Source organism: Natrix helvetica (assembly GCF_964273705.1).
Source record: "Natrix helvetica genome assembly, chromosome: 15".
Classification (NCBI taxonomy): Eukaryota; Metazoa; Chordata; class Lepidosauria; order Squamata; family Natricidae; genus Natrix; species Natrix helvetica.
In genome coordinates this window covers 4,802,750-4,817,793 of record NC_138565.1, presented here as the reverse complement: position 1 = coordinate 4,817,793, position 15,044 = coordinate 4,802,750, and the positions used below count along the sequence as shown (strand labels likewise).

At 44.9% G+C, this 15,044-nt stretch overlaps 1 protein-coding gene across 3 annotated transcripts in view; it reads left to right on the top strand.

Annotated features, from left to right (window-relative positions):
* ASTN2 (astrotactin 2) overlaps positions 1–15,044 on the top strand; it is a 279,753-nt gene that overhangs the window by 110,582 nt on the left and 154,127 nt on the right. For all 3 annotated transcript variants that reach the window (XM_081967205.1, XM_081967204.1, XM_081967206.1), the window contains exon 6: positions 11,254–11,400. In XM_081967205.1, coding sequence (XP_081823331.1) covers positions 11,254–11,400 — 147 coding nt within the window. The remainder of the gene's footprint in view (positions 1–11,253; positions 11,401–15,044) is intronic.

The window sequence follows — 15,044 nt, the reverse complement described above, 5'->3', positions numbered from 1 at the left end:
TCTTCCTTCTCTCCTTTCCTCTCTCTCTTCCTTCCTCCTTTCCTCCCTTCCTCCCTTCCTCTCTTCCTCCCTTATTCTTTCCTTTCCTCTCTTCCTCTATCCCTTCCCTCTCTTCTCCCTCCCTCCCTTTCTTTCTTTCTTTCTTTCTTTCTTGCTTTCTTTCTTTCTTGCTTGCTTGCTCCTTCCCTCCCTCCCTCCCTCCTTTCCTCCCTCCCTTTCTCTCTCCCTTTCTTCCTCTTTTCCTTCCTCCTTTCTTCCCTTCCTCCTTCCCTTCCTTCATCCCTCCCTCCCCCCTCCCTCCCCCAATCCCTCCATCCTGTTACAGTACAGACTTAAGCAGAGTAATTGAGTGCTGTGCTGCAGAGTTGAAGAATTATCACACCAGCTTGGCTCTTATCTTGACAGCAAAGCCACACTTCTAATTTAATTTTATTCCAAGCGTGCCAGGTAACAAATTGAAGTAATTGTTCCACTTGCACCCATTCCATGGGAACAAGCCTTGTTCCATGAGGCAATAAAATACAAGCATGTGTGCTAGCTGGTGGAGGATGGCTTCGGCATCATCATTGTTATTATTATCTGTTCACAACGAGCTAGTTTTGAACCTCATAGTGTTGAGCTCTTCCCAAGACCGTAGGACGTTGTATTGCGTCATACGTATGTCAGCATGGCAGAATAACAGAGTAAGAGAATTTAGGAGGGCCCTTGGAGGTCTTCTAGTCCAACCCCCTGCTGAAGAAGGAGACCCTATACCATTCCAGACAAGTGGCTGTCTCTTCTCTCCTTAAAAGCCTCCACCGATGGAGCTTCCACATCTTCTGAAGGCAACTTCTGTTCCATTGATTAATTATTCTAACTGCCAGGAAGTTTAACCGAATAACAGAGTCAGAATGGACTTTGGAGATCTTCTAGTCCAGGCATCACCAACTTTTTGGACCTCAAGGACCACTAAATTCGGAATTTTAAATCCCGCAGGCCACTAATTAAAATAAATAAGTTTTAGAACAGATTTGTTAGGCATCATTATTAGAATTCCCATCCAATTGCAAATCAGTGAATCCATCTTACATTAAAACATCGTAGAGTTTTAAACTATTTTTAAATATATACTTTTTAAAACGGGGTCAGCCTAATGACTGGCTGTATGGGCGTGGCTAGGCGGTCATGTGACCTGGTGGGCGTGCTTGTTGTCACTCACATCGAGGGGTGTCTCGCCGGCCTCTACTCGCCCCTCCCCTCCCAGCCCCTTCTCACCTGCCCGCCCAGGCTCCTTAGGCCCCCCAACAGGAAGCAGTTGTTGGAGCTAAGCAGCCGCATGAGAAAGAGTTGGCAAAACAGCTCAGTTCAAATCGGATCTGACCGAGAAGGAGGCTCAGCAGAAGCACCTCATTGAGGACTAGGAGCATGGGCTTTCCAAGCAGAGGGGAGACTTGTGGAAATGCAAGGCCAGGGACCGGCGCCTGGAGGCTCAGCGGGCTGAGATGGTCAGCCAGTTCCAAGCCATGATGCCGTCCCACTGGAACGAGGCCCTCTGCTCTTCGCCACCAGCGGCTCTTCCCTCCAGCCTTCACCCAAAGCCCCCCACCAGGCTGAAGGAGACCCCAAGTTGGAATTTCTGTCCCCCTCCCGAAGGGGGAGACTCTCTGCAGTAACACAAGCGTCCATTGCACGTATCCGTCCCAGGGGCCGTCGTTTGAGGACCCCGGATTTAGTGCAATATAAAAAATGCAAATAATTTTTCTGCGGACCACCAAAAATGTTCTCACGGACCCCCAGTTGGGGACCCCTGTTTTAATCCAACCTTCTCCTCAAGCAGGAGATCCTAAACAATTCTGGACAAAGGGTTGTCCAATCTCTTCTTGAAAATCCTTTAGTGATGGAGCATCTGCAACTTCTGGAGGCAACATCCGTTCCACTGGTTAATTTTTCCTCACTGTTAGGAAATTTCTCCTTCGTTCTAGGTTGCTTCTCTCCCATCTATCAGGCAGGAGTCCCTGTAACATTTCAGACAAATAAATGTGTCAATATTTTTTTTCAATTTTCCCGGAGTCATCTTCCTTCCTTGGAGATTCATACGCAGAAAGCTCTCTTTCTCTCTCTCTCCAAATATTAAGGCACAATTTCCTCGCAAGATTTGCCAGCGTACCGTGCAGGCGAGATCAATATTTCAACCATTAGAGATTTTTACGCCGGGAAAAGTATATTTATTTTAATGCATCAGGCATTAAAGCTTCTGAAAACCTACAGCCAGCAGAGAGTCTGGGTATTAGGGAGAGATTAGTGGCAGGTTTCGGAGGGATATTTCGGGTTGAGTGGAACATGGTGATTGCACCGTTGTCACTAGCAGAGACTTCCTGCTGCTTAAGTCAACGAAATTCTGCTCCTATTTGCCCTGCTATGAATTACGATCGGAGCTGGATGATTGGGGTTTGGAGAAGGCGGCGTGTAACTTGCCTGCGCACCTTCCTGTCTGCCTCGAACAATTTATCGGCAGGAAGAAATATTTATGCACCCCATTAGAATCACCAGTTGAGAAAGAATTGTGGTCTAAGACGAAGATTGACTGAATGTGGCTATTGCAGCTCAGTCGTAATGGGATTGCTTGGGCTTGGCTTTGCTTGAGCTCAGCATATCTTGCCCAATATAAACTACAGCTTAGCACTTAAGTCTGGAGGGGGTGAACCCGGCCATGGGCCAGGATGTGTGTGGCCTACAGTACATCTAACTAAAATGCTTGCTGATGGTCTTCCTCCTCCTCCTCCTCCTCCTCCTCCTCCTCCTCCTCCTCCTCCTCCTCCTCCTCCTCCTCCTCTCCTTCCCCTTGTCCTTCTCCACCTCCTATCAAATCCTCATCCCAACCTCCAACTGCTTAATGATAGGAACCTTGACTTTTCTAAGGTGGCCCCACAGTTCTCCTCCTTCTCCTTCCTCCTCTTTCTTCCCCTTCCCTGTCCTCCTCCCCCTCCTTTCTCCTGTTTTCTCCTCCTCTTCGTCCTCCCCTTCTTCCTCTTCCCCGTCCTCCTTCCTCTTCCTCCTCCTTCTTCCCCTTCCCCCTCCTCATCTTCCTCCTCCCACTTCTTCCCCTTCCCTCTCCTCCTCTTCCTTCCTCCTTTCTCCTCCTGCTTTCTCCTCCTCTTCCTCCTCCTTCTTCCCCTTCCCTCTCCTCCTCATCCTTCCTGCTTTCTCCCCCTCCTCTTCCTCCTCCTTCTTCCCCTTCCCTCTCCTCCTCGTCCTTCCTGCTTTCTCCTCCTCTTCCTCCTCCTTCTTCCCCTTCCCTCTCCTCCTCGTCCTTCCTGCTTTCTCCTCCTCTTCCTCCTCCTTCTTCCCCTTCCCTCTCCCTCGCCTCCTCCTTCCTCCCCCTCCTCAATTATCAATGGTTGCAATAAGCCAATTGAAAGACAGTGCATAATTGGCCCATTAGAAAATTCTGCAATTAAATATCAAACATCTTGACGCGCCTTTCTAACGCCTCCCAGTCCCATATATAATCTTTGCAACTCTGAAACAAACTCTTCCTAGCTTACATCCTTGGCACGTTAGGGGTTAATGCATAAGTTTGGCTTTTTTAAAAATAAAAATAAATAAATGAAGAAAAGCAAAAGAGGGAAGATAAAGGCAAGCAATATCATTTTTAAGTGACTTTCAAAGCCCCTTTGCCTCCAGCGTTAAGTCGGAGCGAAGATTTCGCTGTTGCAGGATGATTGATTCAGCCGAAGAGGAGGCGGCGGGTTCCCCCCCCAGTTTGTCCTTGTCTCAGTACCACGAAAAGGAGAGCGTCACAGCTCAAGAGGAGAAGGAAAAGCGGCATTTTAAGTTAGGACAAGGCAAGTCAACAGGCTGGGCACTGTAACGTGAATGGTGAAAGGAAATTTGCAAACGAAATACAAGAATATATTTCAGAAGCGGAAGATTTTGACCATAACTCAAACCCCATGCCAAATACTTTCCTGTTGGTCACAGGGAGCCCGTCTCAAACTCCCCGCCAACCTGGTTAATTCTGCAGCTCTGGCCTTCATGTCCCATAATTACCCATCAGCTGAAGGTCCACCGTGACAAATATTCCAGCTGAGGTCCAGTACATCAGCATATAAAATAAAACATTAAATAATTTTACACCCTGCCGATCCAAAGTGTGCATAGTCAAGGCTTTGGTTTTCCCAGTTGCAATGGATGGCTGTGAAGGTTGGACCATAAGGAAGGCTGAGCGCCAAAGAATGGAGGCCTTTGAACTCTGGTGCTGGAGAAGACTCCTGCGAGTCCCTTGGACTGCAAGGCCATCCAATCGGTCGGTCCTAGAGGAGATCAACCCTGGCTGCTCTTTAGAAGGCCAGATCCTGAAGGGGAAACTCAAATGCTTTGGCCAACTGATGAGAGGGAAGGACTCCCTGGAGAAGAGCCTCATGCTGGGAACGATGGAGGGCAAAAGAAGAAGAAGGGGACGGCAGAGAAGGAGGTGGCTGGACGGAGTCACCGAAGCAGTCGGCGTGAGATTAAATGGACTCCAGAGGATGCTAGAGGACAGGAAGGCCTGGATGAACGTTGTCCATGGGGTCGCGATGGGTCGGACACGACTTTGCAACTAACGCCAACAAAAAAATTTGGGTAGTTTTTGTAGTCCTACAGGTAATCCTCGACTTACGACCACAATGAAGCCCCCATATTTTGGTCACTAAGCAAGACATTTGTTAAGAGAGTTCTGCCTCATTGAATGGCCTTTCTTGCCACCGTTGTTTAAAGGAATCACTGCCATTGTTAAAGTTAGTCAGACTGTCATTAAGTGAATCTGGCTTCCTCAGTGGTCAACGCATCACAAAAGGGGATCGCGTGACCGTCATAAACACGAGGCAGTTGCCAGCTGCCTGAATTTGGATCACGTGACCACGGGAAGGCTGTGACGGTCATAAGTGTGAAAAACTCACTTTTTTCCGGCCCGCTGCAATTGAGAACAGTCGCTAAATGAAAAGTTGAGGACTAGCTGCAATAAGAATTAATTCAAACTAATATAGGAGAAGGGACACGGTAGCTCAGTGGCTAAGACGCTGAGCTTGTCAATCAGAAAGGTTGGCAGTTCGGCGGTTCAAATCCCCAGCGCCACATAATGGAGTGAGCTCCCGTGACTTGTCCCAGCTTCTGCCAGCCTAGCAGTTCGAAAGCACGTTTAAAAAATGAAGGTGGAAAAATAGGAACCACCTTTGGTGGGAAGGGAACAGCATTCCGTGCGCCTTTGGCATTAAGTCATACCGGCCACATGACCACGGAGACGTCTTCGGACAGCGCTGGCTCTTCGGCTTTGGAATGGAGATGAGCACCGCCCCCTAGAGTCGAGAACGACTAGCACCTATGTGCAAGGGAAACCTTTACCTTTTAATATAGAAGAAGGAAGATTACAGGAAAGAAAAAAAATCTTCCTCTTTTCTTTGCATCTTGTAACACTTTATATTTAACTGGTGGGTTTTTTTTTTTGTTCCTCACCATACAAATTAGATATATCTTTTCCCCCCTCGCTTGAATGATACCTCAGGTGTCAAAACAAGTATTGTTTGAAACAAAAACACCATCCGAGGCAAAACACTCATTTTTTTTTTAACCACAGAAATTCTCCCTTGCCATGACAGTTTTAATTTCTCCCATCTCAGCCTGTCCTTCTTCATTTCATTCCTTGTCTTACCCATAATTATTTTGAAAACAATGCACCGTTCGTATGTGTCACAATAACAATTTTACTCCCTTTCTCCCAAAACGCCGCTTGTTTTCTCCCTGATTAAACAGGTCGATTTGGCAATTTTGCTAATTCTGACATTTTTATCCTCTTTTTTTTCTTCTTCTTGTTTTTATCCTATTGTGGGATTGTCAATATTCTTGCATCTCGGCGCATAGAAACAGTCTTACTGATGCTATTGTAATACAAAATGAATCTCCTGTGAGTCTTTTCTAATTCAGTTTTAGAGTGTTTTTTTTCTAAATATTAATCTTTAAAATCCTTTGTCTCGTTCTGTGTATTTCTGCCCAAAATTTATTGGTTTTTTTTTTACAAGTCCACAAGTGTTTGCAAGTGTTAAAATGTGTCATTGGGTGATTCAACATTTTCACATTTTCAACATTGACTTGAAATATATTTGTATATTTTTGCTAATAAATTGGTGAAGCCAGTTTGGGTTAAGGGCCCCAAAGTTAGAAAATGGCCGTGAGCTCGAGTTCTGCTTTAGCTATGAAAGTCAGCTGGGCGACGTTGGGCCAATCACAAGGAGACCAGTGGTCATGTGGCCGGCATGACTCAATGCTGAAGGCGCACGGAACGCTGGTGGTGCCTATTTTTCTACTTGCATTTTTGACCTGCTTTCGAACTGCTAGGCTGGCAGAAGCTGGGACAAGTCACGGGAGCTCACTCCGTTACGCGGTGCTAGGGATTCGAACTGCCGATCTTTCTGATCGACAAGCTGAGTGTCTTAGCCACTGAGCCACCGTGTCCCATCTTTTAAATTATGACACCGTGTAAATTTTATCCCATTCTTCACCTCAGGAGCCTCCAAGCTGGAGAGAGGAGAGAGCGAGGGAGGGAGGAAGAGAGGAAAAGGGGAGAGGGGGAGAGAGGGAGGTAAGAGAGAGAGGAGAGGGAGAGAGGAAGGGAGAGAGAGGAGAGAGGGAGGGGGAGAGAAAGGAGAGAGGGAGAGAGGTGAGAGAGAGAGGAGAGGGGGAGGGGAAGAGAGAGGAGAGAGGGAGGGAGGTGAGAGAGAGGAGAGGGAGAGAGGGAGGGAGGAAAAGGGGAAGAGAGAGAGGGAAGGAGGGAGAGAGGAAAATGGGAGAGAGAGGGGGAGGCAGGGGGAGAGAGCAGAGAGGGAGAGAGAGATGGAGGGGAGAGAGGGGAGAGAGGGATGGAGGGAGAGAGGAAAAGGGGGGAGAGAGAGGGAGGTGAGAGAAAGAGGAGAGAGGGAGGGGAAGAGAGAGGAGAGAGGGAGGGAGGTGAGAGAGAGGAGAGAGAGGGAGAGAGAGAGGGAAGGAGGAAAGGGGGAGAGAGAGAGGGAAGAAGGGAGAGAGAAAAAGGGGAGAGGGGGGAGGGAGGGGGAAGGAGAGCAGAGAGGGAGAGGGGGGAGGGGAGGGGGGAGGGAGAGAGGAAAGGGGGGAGTGAGGGAAAGAGGGAGGGGAGAGAGGAAAAGAGAGGGAGAGGAGAGAGGGAGGGAGGGGAGAGAGAGAGAGAGAGAGAGAGAGAGAGAGAGAGAGAGAGAGAGAAATATGCCATATTCCAGATTATTTGTTAGAAAATATGTTTGCCCACCGAAATGAAGGAGTGATATATTTCCCTTACGAAACCCGTATCTTGAAGGAACAAAAACCACATTGGTGGCTCCTGATTGAATCTTTTCAAAATCGCCTCAGGGCCCTCCAGAATTTCAAATGCCCGGCAGTTACCTAAGCCTGCGCTCGGCTTCAGGGGGCGGGGGGGGGGGACGGAGGAGAATATTACGATAGGCATTGATGACTGTCAAAGGCCAGCCATGAATACAAAAGCTATCGTCATTTATCTTGTTTATTTAAAATATTTATAGGTCTGGCTCCCCCTCACCCTATGCCATTTACATCAAGCAAAAAGCAGAGGGCTAAATCACGGCAATCAGGGCAAGTTCCCTGTCGTAAACTCTTTATAATAGGCTTTATAATAGCAAGAAGAAGACATAATTGGGTTACTTCCTCAGAAAAAAAAGGAGAAAATATGATGTTCCTTCAGCCCTGTGAGGATTTTTTTTAACAAAATGAGCAGGGTGAGAGATAGGTAAAGGTAAAGTTTCCCATCGCACATCTGTGCTACTCGTTCCTGACTCTAGGGGGCAATGCTCATCTCCATTTCAAAGCCGAAGAGCCAGCGGTGTCCGAAGACGTCTCCATAGTCATGTGGCCGGCATGACTCAACGCTCGAAAGCACAAGGAACGCTGTTCCCTTCCCACCAAAGATGGTTCCTATTTTTCCACTTGCATTTTTTACCTGCTTTCGAACTGCTAGGTTGGCAGAAGCTGGGACAAGAGCTCACTCTGTTACACAGCACTCGGGATTCGAACCACCAATCTTTCTGATCTGACAGAGATCTCCCTAAAAGGAGCAAAATGCATCATTTTATTTCCCACGGACAAACAGATTTAAGGCACCAAGCAGGTTGTAGCGTTTTGTCTCCCAACGAGAAAGAAAAGCGAGAAAGATTTACAATATGACACCCAGTTTTGATTTTGCGTGCCCTTTCTTTTCCTTCCGATGCTTTACCACAGCCACATTTTTTATGCTTAATTTCCCCCTACCCCCTCCACTTTTTTTTTTGTCTCTTGATGGAAAAAAAGAATCCTTTGGGGCAAGATTGTATGAGTGAATAATAGAGTTGGAAGGGACCTTGGAGGTCATCTAGTCCAACCCACGGCTCAAGCAGGAGAGCCTACACCATTTCAGACAACAAGCTCTTCTTGAAGGCCTCCAGTGAGGGAGCACTCACAACTTCTGGGTGGAAAAGCTATTCCACTGATTAATTCGTCCCAACTGTCAGGAAATTGCTCTCCTCCTTATTCTCCTCCACTTCTCAAACGAAAATATCTTGAATTAAGGCCAACATAAATGTAGGGCAGAGGCTAGAAATCAGGGGGTCTATTAATTTGGAGAAAGCATTCTTCGGGAAGCTACCTCTAGAGGTTGATTCTCTCTCAAACCTTCAAGGCCCAATTAAGCAGCAATTAATTGACTTGGTTATAGGAGGCTGCTTGGATGCAATCTAAAAAAAGAAGGAGAAGGCATGCTTTGCGGGTTTTTAGGATTTGGGGGTGGTGGTGGTGTTCAGCCTTCCTATCAGTCTTCTCTACTTTCAAATCAGATTTCTTGCCTGAAGGCTTCTTTATTTGGATCCTCCAGTTCTTACACACACACACACACACACACACACACACACACACACACACACACACACACACTTCTCCCTCTTGGCCTTCTTTTCGACTGCTCAAAAACCTTCTGAACTTAAAGCTGTTGCTTCCTCGTATAAACATATCCTACAGCTATAAAACGTACCTTGGCATTTAAGTAGGCGCTAGCTTTGCATATCCCTCTCCAGATGCTATGTTGATAGTCCCAGGCAAGAGTCAGTCAGTCTGGCTGTCTGTCTGCCTGTCCCCACTCTCTCTGTATATCTGCCTTACCATCTAGCTATCTTCTGTCTATCATCTATCACATGTCTATCAATTTATCTTCTGTCATATGTCTGCCCTATGTCTCTCTCTCTCTCTCTCTCTCTCTCTCTCTCTCTCTGTCTATCTATCTATCATCTATCTATCTATCATCTATCTATCATCTATCTATCTATCATCTATCATCTATCTATCTATCTATCTATCTATCTATCTATCTATCTATCTATCTATCTATCATCTAGCTATCTTCCTGCTATCATCTATCATATGTTTGTCTATTTATCTATCTTCTGTCGTATGTCTGTCTGTCTGTCTGTCTGTCTGTCTGTCTATCTATCTATCTATCTATCTATCTATCTATCTATCTATCTATCTATCATCTAGCTGTCTTCAGTCTATCATCTATCATATGTTTGTATCTATGTATCTCTTCTACCTGTGTTATCATATGTCTGTCTGTCTATTTATCTATCATCCGTCTATCATATGTCTCTCTATCGGTCAGTCAGTCTCTCTCTCTCTCTCTATCCATCCATCCATCCATCCATCCATCCATCCATCCATCCATCCATCCATCCATCCATCCATCTATCTATCTATCTATCTATCTATCTATCTATCTATCTCTATCATCTGTCTATCATCTATCATGTGTCTGTCTGTGTCTATCTATTTATCTTTTTTCTATCATCTGTCTACCATATCTATCTATCTATCTATCTATCTATCTATCTATCTATCTATCTATCATCATCTATCATTTATCTATCATCTGTGTATCATCTGCCTATCTATCCATCTGGAGAAAGCCCTTGGAACTTGACTTTCTTTCTTTTTTGTTATATCCTTGTTTGTTCAGTTTCATATAGACTCAGAGTCTATATGACGTTCTAGGGTCAGTCCCAAATTGTTTTGTAGCTGTTGCTGGCCATCCTTAATGCTCCATAGTCCACCAAAACAGCAAGAACAGTCTCCAGTTCTTGGGCTGCTCATGGATGAGACTTTCCTCTTCCCATCATCGTCTTCATGTTGTCTAAAAAAATACACCAGCCCACCCTTGCCTACAGATCCTTTTGTGTGTACGACTTTGGAAGATGAAAAAGGTTTTCTGTGACTAACAAGTGACTTGGGGGGAGGAGGGGATCTGCCTACCTACGGCATCAACTGCTACTAAACCTTGTTCTAAAATGCCCGGTGCCTATCACATCTTTTGTTGTGGTTCTTGCGTGTGAGAAATGCGCAGCCTAGCCCTTGGATGGAGGTAAAAAGGGAGAGACGGTTGGCTTGGAATTTAGGAAATGGCACTTTTGGGATTTGCTACGTTGAGCTTTCTTTTTGCCGATTAAAAGAGATAAGTTAATGCACCGTAAATGTTTGGGACGGGGCAGACTAACCGATGAGAGCTGAATTCTTGGAAAAGTACGAAAGAACTACGTTTCTTCCCCCCACCCACATACACACGTTTTTTTTTCATGGGTTGGCTTGGAGTCCTTCCCACAGAGCAGGTCAATGTAACTTTTATTATTATTTATTTAGTTTGTCAAACACGTACATGATGACAGGTATAAGTGTAAACATGGACATGAGCACAGGAAATGGGTACGAATAAATGGGGACAGTAGGACAGGGACGGAAGTCATGCCGGTGCACTTATGCATCCCCCCCCTCTTTACGGACATTTTAGGAATTTCTTTAGCTGTTCCCTTCGTCCGGCAACTCTGCGCATGCGCATACTGGGAACAGGCTTCAGCTGTTCTTCTGCCTCACTGATGTCTGACTCCGAAGGCAGCTGATAACTGGCATACGGCCTTGGCCCCATCTCTGCCTCCAACACAGAGGCTTCCCCAGACTCCAGGACTGGCCCAGGTTCCTCCCCAACCTCCTCACTGTCCAAATCTGCTGCCAGCTCTTCTGGCCGCTGGCGGGCCACAACTCCTTTCTTTCAACCCCAGGAAGGCGGCAACGACAAAAACATGCCCATAAAACTGGAGGAACTGGTTAAGGCAGCCTCTGAGAATTGGACACAATTGAATGTTTTTGAGGCGATAACCTCCTTTTTGTAACGTGCCTTGTATGTTTGTTTCTCTTCTCCAGGTTCCCTCAAAAGCCCGGTGAACAAGACGGCTCTCACTTTAGTTGCCGTGAGCTCTTGCATCCTGGCTATGGTCTGTGGCACCCAGATCTCCTGTCCACTCACGGTCAAAGTGACCCTTCATGTCCCTGAACACTTCATTGCCGATGGTAAGAACGTTCTGCTTCTCTGCTCTTTGGGGTCAGGGTCTGGCTTCTCAAAAAGAACATGACTTAGCCTTGCTTTCTAATCAGCTGTATCTCTCAAGTGCAACATGTGGAATTGCTTCTGGGTAGTTCTTTATTCTGCCTGTCGACGGACCCTTGCCAGAGTAAAGCAACTATCCCCACAACTATACTGTATTCTGTTGCATTCCTATGGAGTTTCTTCCATGTTACGTTGTCCCTGTGTCCTCTGGAGAGAGAAAAAAATCCTCCTTCCTGTAACTCCAAATAACATTCCATCACATCAACTTGGCCAATTAGAGGATACGGTCAGAAAATTCTGTATTCCTATTCCTATTCTTTATTCCTATTCTATTCTATTCCATTCTACTCTGTTCTAGTCTATTCTTCTTGTAATCTATTTTATTCTGTAACCTGTTCTGTGTTCTGTTCTGTTGGTTTGTTCTCCTCCACTGTTGCTCCATAAAATGTTTACTTTTTTTTTTATATTAAAGACATGTTATCCTGTAGGCCAATACATACTGATTAGACTCTGATCCATAATTGATGTTGTTCTTTAAAAAAAAAGAAATTATATAATGGGGTCATTGTCCCCACATTTAGGAGAACCGAGTCTGTGGTTTAAACCGTGCATTGATATTTTAATCGTGACATTTGGAAATAACTTTTTTCCCCCCTTTTCCACCTTGGCATTTGCAAAGGGCGTTGAACCCTTGGCTAATTTGCAGCAGAAAAACACCCTTGATTTTGCATGCCTTCGCAACTCCAGGCTTGGGTGTTTATTTTTGCCATTTCTGTCCTGCCCTTTTATTTATGAGCTCTCTGAATAATAACTCCTGTGAGTGCAATTGCTAATCGATACCGATGGGGCCAAAAATGGCACAGCCGACCCATGAAATATTCCAATTAAAAGGAGAATGGGGGCCTTTTCTATGCTGCACATCAGCCAGGATTCTACATAGATTTAAACATCTCCAAAGGGACCTGCAAACAAATCACCTCCTTGGTTTCAGAATAATAGAGTTGGAAGGGACCTTAGGAGTCTTCTTGTCCAACACCCTGCTCAAGCAGGAGACCCAATGCCATTTCGGACAGATGGTTGTCCAATCTCTTCTTTAAAACTTCCAGTGTAGTAGCATTCACAACATCTGGAGGCACGTTGTTCCACTGGTTAATTGTTTTCACTGTCAGGAAGTTATTTCTAGGTTGCTTTTCTCCTTGGTTAGCTTTTGGTTTCTCCTTTCTTCTTGGTTAGCTTTTCTCCTTGAAGTAGCTTCCTCTACTTCAAGTGTCTTGGACTACACAGTTCAAGGCTGCATAAACAGAGGAACAGAATCAAGATCACGGGAAGTGTTAATACCACTTTATAAGGCCTTGGGAAGGCCACACTTGGAATCCTGCATTCAGTTTTGGTCACCACGATGTAAAAAAGATGTGGAGACTCTAGAAAGAGTGCAGAGAAGAGCAACAAAGAGGATTAGGGGACTCGAGGCTAAAACATATGAAGAACGGTTGCAGGAACTGGGTATGTCTAGTTTAATAGAAAGAAGGACTAGGGGAGACATGATAGCAGTGTTCCAATATCTCAGGGGTTGCCACAAAGAAGAGGGAGTCAAATTATTCTTCAAAACACCTGAGGATAGAACAAGAAGCAGTGGAAACTAATCAAGGAAAGAAGCAACTTAGAGCTAAGGAGAAATTTCCTGACGGTTAGAACAATTAATCAGTGGAACAGAAGTTGCCTCCAGAAGTTGTGAATGCTCCAACACTGGAAGTATTTAAGAAGATGTTGGATAGCCATTTGTCTGAAACGGTATAGGGTTTCCTGCCTAGGCAGGGGGTTGGACTAGAAGACCTCCAAGGTCCTTTCCAACTCTATTCTATTCTATCATTCCATTCCATATTCTATGCTATGCTATGCTATTCTATTCTATTCTGAAAACTATTCTATTCTATTCTGTAGCAACAGGCCAAGCCTTTCGGTTTTTCAAATGATACCCTTCCATGGCCCTTCGCTGAGCGGGAATCTGTCTTACACATTTTCCATTTGGAGAACATAAAAAACCAGTCTAATCTCAAGTGCCTTTTCCACTCACCAGACAATGGAAAGACCAGCTTTTGATGATGGAAGATGGAAGGAGCAGTTCCCAGAAACCATTGCTTCTCTTTATTGCTCCCTGCTTCCAATATTTCTTGAGTTTCCATGATCTTATCTGGCCCCCCCTTGCAATGTCGATCAAGCGCAACCTCGTGGAGACCCGAGCCAAATTCAATTTTCTTCTTCCACATAGGAACCGAGCTTTCAGAAGGCTTTCAATTTTCCATCGGGTACCCATATTTTTTTCTTCTCCTCCTGCTGGTACATTTTCTGCCTCTGATGGGAGGGCAAGTCGATGCTTTTTTTCCTGGTCTTCTGGAGCGAAAGGATTGGAGGCGCGTTAGTTTTCTCCAAGCGCATAAACGTTTTCTTAAAAATGCACCCTGTCATTTTCAGCGAGCAAAAACCTGCATTGTTAATCCCACCGTGGTATGTTTTAAGTGGGCTTCTCCCGGACCTCGTCCCATAGAATAGAATGGAATAGAATAGAATAGAAATAAAATAGGAATGAAATAGAATAGAATAGAATGGAATAGAATGGAATAGAATAGAATAGAATATGGAATGGAATGGAATGGAATGGAATAGAATAGAATAGAATATGGAATGGAGTGGAATGGAATGGAATAGAATAGAATAGAATATGGAATGGAGTGGAATGGAATGGAATAGAATATGGAATGGAGTGGAATGGAATGGAATGGAATGGAATAGAATAGAACAGAACAGAACAGAACAGAACAAAACAGAATAGAATAGAATAGAATATGGAATGGAATAGAATAGAATATGGAATAGAGTGGAATGGAATAGAATAGAATATGGAATGGAATGGAATAGAATATGGAATGGAATGGAATGGAATAGAATATGGAATGGAATAGAATAGAATAGAATAGAATAGAATAGAATAGAATAGAATAGAATATGGAATAGAATAGAATAATAGAATAGAATAGAATATGGAATAGAATAGAATATGGAATAGAATAGAATATGGAATGGAATAGAATGGATTAAAATAGAATAGAATATGGAATGGAATAAAATAGAATAGAATATGGAATGGAATAAAATAGAATAGAATATGGAATGGAATAAAATAGAATAGAATATGGAATGCAATGCAATGGAATAGAATAGAATTCTGACCCCAAGTCAGAATTTCTGTCCCCCTCCGACCCCCACAAAAAGACCCCAAAGAGGGAGACTCTCTGCAGCAACACAAGTGTTCATTGCACGTATCCCTCCCAGGGGCCGTAGTTTGAGGATCCCTGATTTAGTGCAATATTAAAAAATGCAAATAATTTTTCTGCGGACCACCAGAATTTTCTTGCAGGCCACCAGTGGTCCACAGACCACCAGTTGGTGACCACTGTTCTAGAAGGCCTCCAAGTTCCCTTCCAACTCTGTCAATCTGGTAAGCTCACTTGAAGCAGAGCAAGGCATTTCCTCTGTGCTCTTCTGGCCGGAATAAGCGAACATTTCAGATTCTCCTTGGCAGCTCAGCCTGCAAGCCGCCCATCAAAAG